We start from the raw sequence: 13763 nt of genomic DNA, 5'->3' as shown, positions 1-13763 counted from the left end.
AGGATCTCGATTTTGATTAGCATAATTATTGTTAATGATAGAATTAAAAGCTAGTATAAAATTTTATGGAAATATTAGTATATCGAATTTAAGGATTAATTTCGGATTATATTTTGATTACTATATTTATTGTTAGTTGTTAAGGATATAACTAAAAGTTTTAATATGTTATGAAAATAGTCAGATTTCTATTTTAAACTATAACCTCGGTTTTATATTAAGTTTTTTTACAAAATTTACTTCAACTTTTTTGTTATTTATTCAAATTTTCAAGGGATAACTATATAATTTCTTAAAATTAAAGGTTGTTTTGCCAAATGTACTTTAAATTGTTAATATAGATTCAAAAAATTATTTGGAAATGAAAGGGAACAAACATCTAAGAATTAGAATATTTGATACAATACTTTTTGTACAACTTATGTTCTATTCAAAGATGATGTGAGCCAATCTAAAATGAGATATTGTATTTCTCACAATTCATAATTTATAATCATGTAAACGAATAATTTAAATCATTTTTCAATAAATATATTAAATTTAAATTATCATCGTCGAATACTATATCCAAAATATCATTCGATGACAATTTTAAAACCCTAATTCGAGCTCTCGAAAAATTCTCTGGGGGAACATGGTCACCGCCTTGTCATATAGGGTCGTCGTGAAGGGTTAAGCTCCGATGGGCTAAACCTTTTGTTCCAAACGAATTTAGCATTTTTTCACAACTCCATAACTTTTTTACCTTGTTAAAAATTTGTTGTATATATGTTGTATTTTGACTTTTTTTTTATAAGAAAATAATACTAAATTCCCTTTATTTTTGTAAACTAATCAAAAACAATTTACGGAGAAGAATTGTTTTCCAAGAAGAAATTGGCAAACCAAACCAAACCAAAAAAATAGTCGTTATTGTAGTAGTGTAATAGACCGTTGGATTGGGACCAAACCAAACCAAATCAACGGAGCTTCACTAATTGTTTTCCAAGAAGAATTGGCAAACCAAAAAAAATAGCCGTTATTGTAGTAGTGTAATAGACCGTTGGATTGGGACCAAAATAACATTAAATTTAAAAAAATTAAAATAATGAATGACGAAAGATCCGTTACGAAAGTAAACCCCTTTATCCGCTCTCTTTCTCTCTCTCTCTCAGTTCCCGTGCCTCTCTGTTTTGACTTTGCGTTCAGACATTCACCAAATAGACAGACAACAAGACCCAAACCGAAGAGAGAGTTCGCGTTTATGTTCTTGTCCGTAACCTAAAAAAAAAAAAAGACATTCTAGAGAAATTGAGATCGAGAAAAGGATATATAGAGAGAGAAAGAGAGATCTGGGTTTCTTGAAGCTGCTGGATCTTATGGGTGGTTTTATAATTACAAAGATTTGAGATTTTTTTAAAATCTTCGAAACCCAGTTTTTAGGGGCAAAGAGAGATTTTGTTTTTTTGGGGTTAATTTAGCTGAGAATTGCAAGAAAACTATATAGAAGAAGAAGATGGTTGCAAGAACCCCACAAAAGCAGAGGAAAGTGACGATGGTGGTGCCATCTCTCAACTCAGATCTTCTCAAGGAAACTATCTGCAAGGTATTTTAATACTACAAGATTAGCATAAAGTTTACAACTTTTAATTATTTTGTTATCCTTCCAGAATCTGCAAACGCTCCAGTTCTAAGGCTCCTTCCCACTATGCTTTAAGCTTATAATTAGTAACTGAACCCACTGCAAATTATAAAACATTTCGATCATCTGGCCCCAAGTTTAATTATAGTATAACTTTATTTCAGTTGATGTGTTCTTGTTATTAGAGTATGAATTATAGAATTTGGGATCTTAACATTAGCTGATTATTATGGTCAATTTTGGTATGAAATTGTGAAGGTTGATAAATGTATGGAAAGACTGCAAGAGCTACAATACACAATTGCTGGAGGTACCAAAGTTGTATCTGGAGTTAACCTTAGCCCTCGAAGTACCAGAACTTATCTGAAGACTAGTCTTAGATGCAAGCAAGAAACTCTTAGGTAAAATCAAATCAAAAGAGACAAAACCTCAATTATCCATATTCAGGTTTTCATTACTCTACCTTGTTATATTGTTGTTGTAGGATCAAGAATGCTACTCATAAGAAATCTCCAGTAGGGAAGTTTCCAGCTTCCTCACCAGGTAATAGCTCTATTCTCATCATTCTCACATCTACACACAAGTCATTATAGATTTATAATAATGGATCACACACACCACAGGCTGTCAAATGATAATCGTTTATGTTTGGTAACGTTGTACAATTGTTATTAGATTCTTGATTGGATTATAAGCTCCTTCTTTCACCAAGTTAGTCATAGGTTCTGTGTGAATGTGCTATGTATAATTTATTTTTATAATGCAGGAGATTGGAGGAAAATGTCACTCCCAGCAATGCTACTTGGTGAGACTGTGAATGAAATCTTACAAGCTTCACAGGTCACAAGAGACATTGTAGATGCCATAGCACCAAAGGAGAGTAGAAAGATCAGGAGATTAGCAATGTCAGAAGAAGATGATGGACCCAAAACACCCGAGACACAACGTAAATCCCGGGAACAGAACCCTGAAACTGTCAGTACCAACATCAAAGCGAGAAGGAAGAGAGAGAAGCAGAACAGACGATCAGAATCAGATTATCCTCCTTCTCTTCAAAAGGCACGGTCAAGAATTGCGTTCAGAACCATCTCCCCACAGAAAACAGCAGAGAAGGTTCAAGTCAAGGGAAATGGTGACAATAGCTTTCGTCATTTGGCTAACAGGGTTTCACCAAAGCACAAACCTTGGGTTAAAAAGGCGGTTCTTTTTCCAAACCCTCTGTTTATTTCCGGTACCGCTACACACCAGGCCAAGTTCAGTAGAACAATGTCTCCGGTCATAGCCAGAACTGAGATATCAAGCATCAAGAACAAGAAAGAGACTCCTCACAAGTTCTTGATCAAATCTCCTCCCACATCAGCATCTAAGTTTCAGGTCAAGATCAAGAGCCCACCTAAGGTCTTGGTTTCTCCTACAAGAAATGGCAGTAACTTGACTCGGAAGTCACCTAGAGGCTCCAGTTCTCCTACAAGAAACGTTACCATAGGAAAGAAGTCACCTACAGCGTCGATTTCTCCTGTTAGAAACTTGGGAAAGAGGTCTCCAAAGCTATCAACAGCAGCTAAGCTCAGAAGATCATTTACTCCTACGAGAAATGGCAGTAACTCGGCCCGTAAGCCGTCCATTTCTCCAAAAAGAGTCACGCTTCAAGCATTTCTTTCTCCGGCAAGAAATGGTAACTTTCATAAGAAGTCACCCAAAGCTTCGATTTCTCCTACTAGGGTGAACAAGTCGCAGAAGCTGTCAACGGCTACAAAGTTCAGGAGGTCGTTTTCGCCATCGAGACTAGCGATGAGGCTGGTGTCTCCAATGAAGAGCAGGAAAAGTGTGGCCAAGTGTGATGATCATGAGATGGTGAGTGGATTGAAACAGCGTCCGGTTTTGGTTCCTAAAAGATTCTCGATGGGGAGAATCTAGTAAAAGACTTACTTTGTAATTCAATCAGACATTCTTTGATTTCTAATGTGTTTAAATTTGTGTGATGTTGAGAAGTTATTCTTTCAGATGTTTGAACGTCACGAATTACAGATGGGGAAAAAAAAAATTATCAAGTGGTATTTGTTTTTTAAGTGTGGGTGTAATTTTAGGTATCAATCAGAAGTATTTACACAAAAACCACAAATTCATATGAATACCAAAAGCAAGCAATTGGGTTATATAGTGGAGTCACACTTTTACAACCCATATATTAGTGAACCTTTTGGACTTGTCTACTTTTCCAGGGAACTTTGTAGTGTTATCTTAAAGCCAATAGGCAATATCACCAATTTCATAAAACTCTAATAAAAGTTGGGCTACTAATTAGGTAATTTACTTCCTTTTGCTTTTCATGACATAAAAGCATTTAAAGATGAAATTTGACTAATACTTTCATCTTTATTACATTATCTTCCACAGATTTTGATGATATGCATTAAACGTATGGGGGAAATAAGGAAATAGCGATAACATACCTCTGGATGATGTATTACTATTTAGGTCAAACTATTATACACAAGTAGGGATCCATATTTCACCTTGAAGTTGTTAAGGATTCAGACTTAGCTTGAGCACATATGTTTGATGGTTATGGACCAAAACAAAACAATCGATCGGCTCGACCCCCAGAATATCCCCACACACAATACTATACACTAGTTGAACAATATACTACACGTTACTTTATCTCAAAGAAAAGAATCTGAAGTGGCAAAACTTTAACAAAAGAGCTTCAACTTTACTTATTTCCTTCCATTTACACTACTTTTGCTACCTCGAGCAAAAAAACAACCAGAGAGATGATCTAATTAGGCTCTCTCAATCTGGTTCCAACACAAAATGGAAACTTCTAAGAACTCCACAAACACATCACTATTCCAATGGTTAGGTCTTTTAGAAGATTCTGATCAGCCTTCTGATTCTACCCCTCCTCGAGTCATAACCCTTCTCGCTTCTATCCTTGAGAAGATGATCCAGAAGAACAAAAAACCACACCACACAAGACACAACAAGTTTAGTTTATTAACGTCTGAATAGAGATTTCTCTTGTATATATATAGTTTCTAGAAGCTCCGTTCTTATATCTTTGAATCTCATGGCGACAGGGATGACGAGATCACTATGTTCCACGGATCAAAAGCACCATCGATGAGCATTTATCGTTACACAGAGAGAATCCATAGGTACGCTCAGTGTAGCCCTGCGTGCTTTGTCACAGCTTTTGCTTACATCCTTAGGTATCTACAGAGACCAGAGGCTACAAGTACGCCTCGTCGTCGTCTTACATCACTCAACGTTCATCGCCTCCTCATTACCAGTCTCTTGGTCGCAGCCAAATTCCTGGAACGCAAGTTAGTATCTCTTCTTAACTCTTAAGTAGACCAAAACTCTCATACTCTAGATTATTGTAACCACTAACTAACCAGAGTTAATTTAGTATGTTGTTTTGTATCTGGAGTTCAGGTGTTATAACAACGCGTATTATGCTAAAATCGGAGGAGTGAGCACGGAAGAGATGAATACTCTGGAGAGGACGTTCTTGTTCGATGTTGATTTCAGACTAAATATTACAACGGAGACTTTCGAGAAACACTGTCTCATGTTGCAGAGAGAAACGGTGCCTTGTGATTCAAGAAAACTTAGAACAGTTCTTGGAGAGATAAGTTGTGGCTGCCAAGCGATTTAATATAACAAACCCCCAGAAGAGGGAAAAAAAAAGAAACATTGGTTAGATCGTCTTTTCTTCAGTTTGTTGTCAAACTAATGTGTTTTGTCATTGACTCATCACTCATGAGCAATAACCTAAAAAACAAGAACTAAAATCTAGTGAAGTTTGGAATCTAAACAATTCTTTTCTTATTGAGCAAGTGATATCTGGCAGGCACAACTTATTTAACAATCTCTTCCTTCAAATTTTAAGATTATAACAGCGAATCTTTAAATCACATTCACAACCATAACAATGACGGATTAAATGACTTCGTCGTTCGTTAAGACATTCAAAATAATTAGTCCACTAAATGTCTGGCCCAAACCTAAACAATAAAAAGATGAAATAAAAATTGACAAAACCAACTAAAATTAGAAAAATGAAGAAACAAATATAAGTTTGACAGATCAAACTAGCCAAACTAGGTAGGCTTTAGCACTAATCAAGACCTCCATGCCTCCGATCTAATCTAATTCATAGAGTCAGAATTATTACCTAAACACTAAATTATTACTACTACCGATTTCGTACAATTTGCTAACCCCCTATATACGTTAGAAGGACTTGAATACATACCAAAATTTATGCGGACTAAAACTTTCCCGAAGATACTTGTTCTAAAGTAGTTTCCGCGGTATTGCTATTGTGAATTGTGATTGACATTTGACAGATTGGATACGAGTAGGAAACGCGTATGAAAATTGAAAACGGTGTATATGTGTTATATCGACATAATTATATATATTGAAAAACAATCATTTTTAACCAATACTTTTTTTCTTAACCCAAACAAAATCACACTTTCCGTTATTTTTTGCTGTACATAAATATATAGTATATTTTTAATCAACCACCTTAACATTGGGTCCCCCCAATCTCACACAACTTGTTATTATTCCATGGGATACAGGGTACTACATATTGTGTTTGTAAATTGCGTTTGAGTTTCCTAGTCGGTTCCATCTTGCAAAGCATTAATGAAAAGTTTAATATGTACTCTTTTCTGCCAACCATTCATTAAAATACTTGCATGCTATTTCAACTCTTATTTTATTTTAGCTGCACGTGATATTTAGCTTCTTTGGTGGGATAATAATAGTATGAATCTAAATGCCAAATAGACGTTAATGCAAAACAATATTCCGAAAACAGTCTTTTTTTGACTTTCAACATTCATAAGCCTTGTCTCGTTGACTTATGAATGAATCAAGACGCAAAAATGTACTTTCAAGTTTCAATGCCAATGGCATTAGTTTTGAGATGGGAAAAAAAATAAGGGAGGCAACAATGGCAAAGTAGTTAGAAAACGATATGATGTCGTATCGTTAATAACGATAATTAGCATGTGTCCATGTGCTCCTTGAATTGATTAAAAGGGATCGTAAAAAAATAGAATCGTTCGATACCCATATATAAGATCAGAAGCTTCTTATATGTTGTCAGTCAACTCATCGATCCATCGTGATTTGATGCACTGAAAATTTTATTTGTTTTTTCTATTTTACTTCTTTTTTTTTGGGTCCAAATTTGATTGCGTAGTTATGAATAGTATAGACTTAAATGTTACGGTAGTTCATAGTTGACCAATACCATTATACCATCGTGGTTTGTAAGATACTGAGATGACAAACAAAATTAGCATTGTGTGAGTACATAGACGGAAAATAACGTCAGATCTAGAATTTGGAAAATCAACTAACGTATGAAACTTGTTGATATTTTTTTAAAAAACTTGAAAATAGAAATGATAAAAAAGGTTATCTACTTATATTTTATACTACTGCCATTATATAAACAGTTGGTTAGATTACGAAGTTGACAAAGAAACGAACAATAGCGACTTGTTTGAGGCCATTATCAACATTTTAAAGAATTTATATATACCACTCTTTTTCTATCTTTTTTTTTAAGTAACTAACAACAAATAAATTTAGCGAAAAGATATTACTATTATATAATTATTTTGTTCCTTTAATGGAAAAAAATTCCCCATAATGATGCATCGATATTAGAGTAGGACGTTGTAAACTCATAATTAGACTGAACGCGTGAACTTTAAAAAAACTATATAAATTTCACCAAACACTTACCACAATATATTAAATATACATAATATCCCAATCTTTTATTATATTCACAAGATTTCTCTTAATAATATTGCCCCTTTTTGTTTGGCACTTCTCTCCGTGATTCTGTTCAAGAAGCTTCTTCCTCAATATTTATTTCTTTTTTTTTAAATTTATTTATTTCTTTTATCGTCTCTCGAAACCTAAAATTGTGCATATTCTTGTCAGTGATTTACGATTCGCTTTTTTTTTTTTTTTAATAATAATTAAACTATACATATTGATTCTCTCGTCGCGTCGCTTTGCTTTGCTTTGCTTTAAAGCCTTCTCAAAAAAAGAAAAAACTCATAATCCGTGATTAGAGCAAATTATAATCGTCAGTTTACATTTAGTTCTATTCTGGGGTTAATTGTGTTTTTATTTGTCTCTTGTTCAAATTAAGGAAACCTAAACCATCTGACATTAATAAAAAGGTAAAGCCATTTGTCTCTTCTTTCTTTCTTTCTTTCTCTGCCTTCTTTTTCTTCAAGTTTGGTTCCTTCTAAAATTGTAAGGCTTTTCATGTGTGTTTTGAGTTTTTCTCACCTGCAAACGAAAAAAAAAGATGCGATTTTTGATCGATAAAGAGAGATTCGAATTTCTCTGACCATCTCAGTTTCTTCGTCAAGTGTTCTTTTATATATATATATATATATATATATATATATATATATATATATCTGTTCTGAAATCGATTTGCATGTCAAAGTTTCTGAATTTAACTCATCCCCCTTCCCTGAAGATTTGCAGTAAAGTTTCAAACTTTTGCCTTCTGGGAATTTAGGGTTCTTATATCTCTGCAATTGCATGCATGTTCTGATTTACTCTAATTACTTAGATTCGATTGGATGCAGGTTTCTGTTTTCTTCTGGAAATTTTGGATTTTTTTTGAATCTGAAGGGATTAGTTACAGTTTGGTCTCTCTCTAGGGGATGAATTCTCCGTTAAGTTGCAAGAATCTGAGACTTTTTTCAAACTCTGTTGCTTGCAAATGCCTTCTTCTTGTTGGTATTGCTCTGTTCTACAGAGCTCTGTTACTCTCTTACTCTCCCAGAAACGCTCTCAACGGTATTCGAGCTCGTCACATGTCAGATTCCTCCTCCTCCTCCTCCTCAACCGATGGAATCCGAACTGATAAGTTTCTCGAGGTTCCTCAGATCGTCTGGGGACTAAACAATCAGAAGATAGCTTTCGCTCGAGCTTGCTTGACGGCGAGGTTGATGAACAGGACGCTTCTCATGCCTAGTCTAAGTTCTTCCTTGTTCTACAAGGAAGTCGATAAGCTGCGCCCGATTCCTTTTGATAAAGTGTTTCAGTTTGAAAGATTCAACTCTCTCTGCTCAGGGTTTGTGCGGCTTTCTCAGTTCTCTGATGTTAGAAACAGAGCAAATGTGTTTGATCTAGAGAAAGGTAGTGGAAGAAGATGGACGGTTGAAAGAGACTTGGATCAGTTGAAACACTCCGCACGTAACGAGTCTATCGATGAGTTTGAAGTGATCCGTGTCATAGGGAAGAACCCGTTCTTGTGGCATGATCATTGGCCTGTAGAAGACTATGCTAAGGTCTTTGAGTGTATGGTTGTGGTTGATGAAATCTCAAGAGAAGCAGATAAAGTTGTGATGAAAATCCGAGAAGCTGGTGAGGCAGAAAGAGCAAAACTCGAATCCAAAACTGGAACCCTCGGTCCGATACCTTTTGTTGCGGTTCACATGAGGATAGAGATAGATTGGATGATACATTGTAAGAAACTAGAGCAACGTAAAAAGATCTCAGAGATTTGTAGTAGTAAAAGAGAGATTATGGAGAGAGTAGGGAACATTTCTGGTTTAAAGACTCCAACAGCTCTTTACCTTGCAGTAGCAGATACTCTCTTGGAAGCAAAAGATGAAGGTTCATCGGTGTTAACGGGTTGGAGAGATGGATTAATACCGTTTGAGAAGAAGAAGCTTGGGGTTAAAGAAGAGATTTATGGAAAGTATTCATATTTGATTCAATCGGCTATAGACTATGAGGTGTGTTTGAGAGCTGATGTTTTTGTTGGTAATAGCTTTTCGACTTTTTCTAGTCTCATTGTTCTTGAGAGGACGCAGAAGGCGAGAAGATTAGGGTTTATGAGTTCTTGTGAAGATGGTGAAAACAAGTGGAGATCGTATGCATATAATCTTGCTGGTGAATCAAAGGGAGTTCCAAGGAGGTGGATGACGAATATGACTCATTCAAGCTTGGAAGCTATTAGCTACGGTTCTAATTCTGTTTCTTGTTCAAGTGGCTGAAACTGGCATTTTGGATTTAGGTTTTTTGGCTTTCTTTTATACAATTCGTTTATTTGTGGGGGGTATATAGCTAGTTGTGTAAATTTTACAGGAAAAAGAACAATACCTAAATCTTCTTTCTTCATTTTGTTTTTCAACTGTTCTGAATTACTGATAACAATGATTAGGAGGAAGAGAAGAAAAAACAAGTTATTGCTTTTTGAACAAGGCATCTACAGGTCTGGATCTTTCTTCAGTTAAGAGTTAAGTCTGCTTTCTTGCGGTGTAGAGACGGAATGAAACCATCCCGGCGATTAAAGCCGCTGTGCCGACTGTTAAAACATTTGGGAATCATGATGAGATACAGAAGCATTTGACCAAACATTTTGGAATCCAAGAACTGAACATACTTGAAACCGCCAGTAGAGATTTTTTGATGATTAGCTTGCGACTCTTTTTCTTCTTTGACTCAATCTCTGGAATATTCAAATGAGGATGTTCTGCCGCGGTTAAGATCTTGCGAAATAAGTTATCGAAGTCTCCCAGTTTAGAGCTGATTGGTATTGGAGCATCAATTCCTATATCTTGTGTAACCTGCAAAGATCAGTGTATGCCATATTTGATCAACTTCTATTTTTTAATCTGTATGAAAACCAAGAAGACATATATTTACTCTAGTTGTTTCTTGAATCGCCATTGGGAATGAATCAAGATCAGTTTTTGCTGCAACCATTAAGCATGGAAACACGTAACCGGCATCTTTGGCAGTGGTTGCAACATCAGCAAGCAAATCAATGGTTCTGTTCCATGAGGACTCATCAGAAGAATCATAGATGAAGATTGCTACATCACAAGCAGCCAATGCTTCATTTGGTAACATGGATCCATCTTCTTGAATTTGAATTTCCTTCAGCACCAGAGTTTTATCTGTATTTGCAATCATTACAGATTCTTTGACCATATTTACAGCATAACGTTCTTCAGTTGATCCATTTTTGCTGTTGTTGCTGTCATCATCGTATGACCTAAGATTCATATTATCAGACTCTTAAGGCTCTGATAAATATAATTTCTTGAACTGAGTTAAGAAAATGTACTGACCTTCCAATAAACTGATTGAGCAATGCAGTTTTCCCAGCATTCTTGGGGCCAAAGACAAAACACTGAACAACTTTTCTTTCGGATTTCTTCTCCTTGCGATCTAGAACCCGCTTCCTAGTTACGCGAACCGCTGAAGATGGATCATATGGGAATCTAATGTACATCAAATATTCTAGAGTCCTAGCTGGATCAATTAGTGTCATCAATGACCACTGCAAAGATTTAGGGGAAAATGTAAAACTTTTAAGTGGGTTCCTCTTAAAACCATCCATAAAAAGACTTTGTTTTGAATACCAGTGAGAGGAAGGCTTCAAAAGGTACTCCTCCATCCTTATTTTGCTCTGAGGCATCCTTATAAGGAGCTTCATTCCAAGGACTGTCATTAATGATGAAAAAAAAAGAAGGATTTACACAGAAGCAAATGAAAGAAGAACATTACAATCACAAATATCGCTTGCTTTTGAAAAATGTTACCTTTCAGGTGCAGTTTCAAAGAGATATCCCATCTCATGAGGTTCCAAGTTATTGTCCTAAGAAATTAATTAACATCAAATTTAGAGAATCCACAAGTATATAAGGTAACCTAAGACATGTATCAGAAAAAGAAGAACTTAAGACAGAGATTAGAAAATAACTTAAGACAGAGATTAGAAAAAGAAGAACTTACAGAGTCATTGTCAAAAAATTCATAGACTTCCCATAAGAATTCAATAGCTACACTTGTTAACTCAACACTCTACACAATGACAAAAGAGTTGCCTGATCAGAAACAGCAACATATAGTAATCATAATGAAGGCAAACAAAAATGAGTACCTGATCAGCCTGGCGTTTGAATGAAGAATAAGGAATCAAATCATCTGCAAGTCTTAGATCGTTATTATACCCAAATTTCCTAAGTATAGTCCATAGTGTTTGGATTCTTGCTTCTTCGATAAACCGTGTGTTTAGAAACAAGAAACCATACAATGTGAGTTCTTCTTCTTCGTCAACTCCTTGTGGACACTTGACTTGCATTTCTTTTTTCATTTGTCTAATTTCAGAAGGCACCAATGGTATATCGAAGCATTTTACCTGTTTTCTTTGAAACTTAAAATGATTCATAAAAGCGCTCAAGAAGAACATTGTGGAAGCGTAAGGGAGGGAATAAGAAGAAGAAACCTGAAGCTTGTTTAACTCGGCGTCATTGAGAGTGCCATCCTTGTTATGGTCAGAAAGTATAAAGATACGTTTTAAGGCAGCGATACACCGCGGCTTCAATGAGTTGGTTTCTTGATTAAACACAGGTCCTACTGGGTGAATAACAGCTTTTTGTGCATAGTAGAGAACTTTTTTAGCCTACAGATAGAAGCTTTGAAGTGATCAGAATCTAACTGAACATTATAACTAACCAGATTCATCACAAAGATCTAACTTTCAGCACAAGCAAAGGGACCTCATTTAGCCTCTGAGCAGACCATTGGATAGATGTTTCGACCTCTCGATATTGTTGCATCATAGGTGACGTTATTTGTTCAATGCTGATTTGATCACAATCCCCATTGCTGTCGACAATATAACCTGCCACTATGATAGGAACTCTCACCTGTTCAATAAAAGAGTAACATGACAAATTTTGATCAGAAAGATTGCAAAACTTCAGGGAAATGAGCATAAACGGAGGCGAAGAAGAACACAAATTAACCTCTAACTGTCGAAACAGAGGAAGCCAATGATCACTCAAACGCTCAAGAGTCTCCGGTCTATCGAATGCAAATGTCAAAACAATTGCATCAGCTTGCTTAACTTCCTTTACTACCTTTCCCTTATCTTCAAGTCTGCAGATTTTATAAACGAGAGATCAATACTCAATAGTAATACATTTCAGTTTCTAACCAAGAGCCTGTGGTTAAGTGGTTTGTTAGAGCGGGTTGAGTACTCGCTTTTGCGTCAAGACCAAGGATCGAGGTCCACATCTACGAAAATATTGTAGTGGTTCCCTCTTAGTCCACTATAGGGCCTCGAGGATTAGACCAGATTTCGGCTTGGGATTAAACCCGGTTAATCAAAGAAAATACTAAACTATGATTAACCATAAGTTCAGTCTCCTCAGTCTTATCTACAAAACCTTATCAGAAAATAAGATGCATACCCTTTTTTGATGTCAATGGATAGAATTAGGAGAAAACATTTTACCTTGAAGAAGTGTCGATAACAGTAGCGGGTATACGGTCAGGGAAGAATTCAGAAGGTAAATTGGTGTAAGGTAACAGAGAAGCAATGTTTGGATGGAAAGTATTTCTTGCTGCAGCCATAATCAAGCTTGACTTTCCAGTTCCCTTTTCACCAACCACAACTATTCTCATCGGTTTCGGCGAGCCACGAGAATCTCTTACACTACTCCACATTATCTGGTTTTCTAAACAACAACATCAAATACTATCAGAATGAACAAATACTAATCATGTAAGACATTTAGAAGATATGAAACAGAGAAGGAGCCTACATAAAATGGCATATGTCACAACCTTTGTTACCGTCCACTTGAGAATTTAGATACTCAAGGAGAAGACTTTTAATACAACCCACAAGATGAAAATCACTGAAACAGAGGCAAAAACAGAGAACGAGTGATCAAAAGGGTGTATAAAGCCAAGGGACGTTAACAAAGGTTGTGAAAGGATGAGAAAATACAAAAGAAGGAAAAAAAGCTTCTTGATATCTTTATTAGATATATATTGATAAGCTCTGAGTAAACCATTTCAAGTAAGTTGGCCATGTGTCTACTAATTAGTGAATATTAATGGTGAAATTAGCGTGTTTGTGGAAGAGGATCGGACGAAGGAGATTGATGATATTGACGTGGATACAACTGGTTTCTCTTGGTATTCTTCTGTTTTTTACCCTTTTCAGGTTCAAAAGCTTTTAATTACATGCATTTATTTTTGAATATCTTTATCTTGAATTTAACAAATCAATATCCTTTATTTGCTAATTTATTTAATTAAATACAAACAA

The 13763-nt window shown here is 35.6% G+C and overlaps 3 protein-coding genes and 1 non-coding gene across 7 annotated transcripts; 3 read left to right on the top strand and 1 right to left on the bottom strand.

Moving 5' to 3' along the window:
* The first annotated feature begins 807 nt into the window (after positions 1-807).
* LOC104744668 (microtubule-binding protein TANGLED-like) lies at positions 808-3690 on the top strand. The gene is made up of 4 exons (XM_010465753.2): positions 808-1585; positions 1880-2022; positions 2106-2164; positions 2388-3690. Exons 1-4 carry the CDS (start codon positions 1496-1498, stop codon positions 3536-3538), a joined length of 1443 nt encoding a protein of 480 aa, XP_010464055.2. The 5' UTR covers positions 808-1495; the 3' UTR covers positions 3539-3690.
* Positions 3691-4206: 516 nt separating this feature from the next.
* Positions 4207-5458, top strand: LOC104744667 (cyclin-P3-1). Of its 2 annotated transcripts, XM_087488178.1 has the most exons (4): positions 4350-4611; positions 4705-4782; positions 4847-4950; positions 5063-5458. In XM_087488178.1, the coding sequence occupies exons 1-4, from the start codon at positions 4439-4441 to the stop codon at positions 5101-5103; spliced, it is 396 nt and encodes a 131-aa protein (XP_087344304.1). In that variant the 5' UTR covers positions 4350-4438; the 3' UTR covers positions 5104-5458. The 2 variants fall into 2 exon arrangements, with proteins under 2 accessions (XP_010464054.1, XP_087344304.1); XM_010465752.3 differs by having other exon boundaries at positions 4207-4611; positions 4705-4950.
* A 2012-nt stretch (positions 5459-7470) lies between these two features.
* Positions 7471-9811, top strand: LOC104744665 (O-fucosyltransferase 23). 2 transcript variants are annotated; one of them, XR_015582165.1, is made up of 2 exons: positions 7471-7848; positions 8269-9811. It is a non-coding gene; the product is annotated as an O-fucosyltransferase 23 (transcript). The 2 variants fall into 2 exon arrangements; XR_015582166.1 differs by lacking the exon at positions 7471-7848 and adding an exon at positions 8066-8163.
* LOC104744666 (mitochondrial Rho GTPase 3-like) lies at positions 9791-13455 on the bottom strand. 2 transcript variants are annotated; one of them, XM_019237172.2, is made up of 13 exons: positions 13252-13455; positions 12942-13164; positions 12451-12583; positions 12202-12351; positions 11928-12104; positions 11583-11840; positions 11435-11503; positions 11242-11297; positions 11062-11143; positions 10768-10979; positions 10340-10691; positions 10077-10260; positions 9791-9998 (listed from the first exon to the last, which is right to left on the bottom strand). In XM_019237172.2, exons 2-13 carry the CDS (start codon positions 13151-13153, stop codon positions 9931-9933), a joined length of 1953 nt encoding a protein of 650 aa, XP_019092717.2. In that variant the 5' UTR covers positions 13154-13164; positions 13252-13455; the 3' UTR covers positions 9791-9930. The 2 variants fall into 2 exon arrangements, with proteins under 2 accessions (XP_019092717.2, XP_087344300.1); XM_087488174.1 differs by having other exon boundaries at positions 13274-13399.
* Between the last annotated feature and the right edge of the window lie 308 nt (positions 13456-13763).

This window comes from Camelina sativa, chromosome 15, assembly GCF_030686135.1.
Source record: "Camelina sativa cultivar CO46 ecotype springtype chromosome 15, ASM3068613v1".
Lineage (NCBI taxonomy): Eukaryota > Viridiplantae > Streptophyta > Magnoliopsida > Brassicales > Brassicaceae > Camelina > Camelina sativa.
This window is presented reverse-complemented; position numbering and strand designations above follow the sequence as displayed.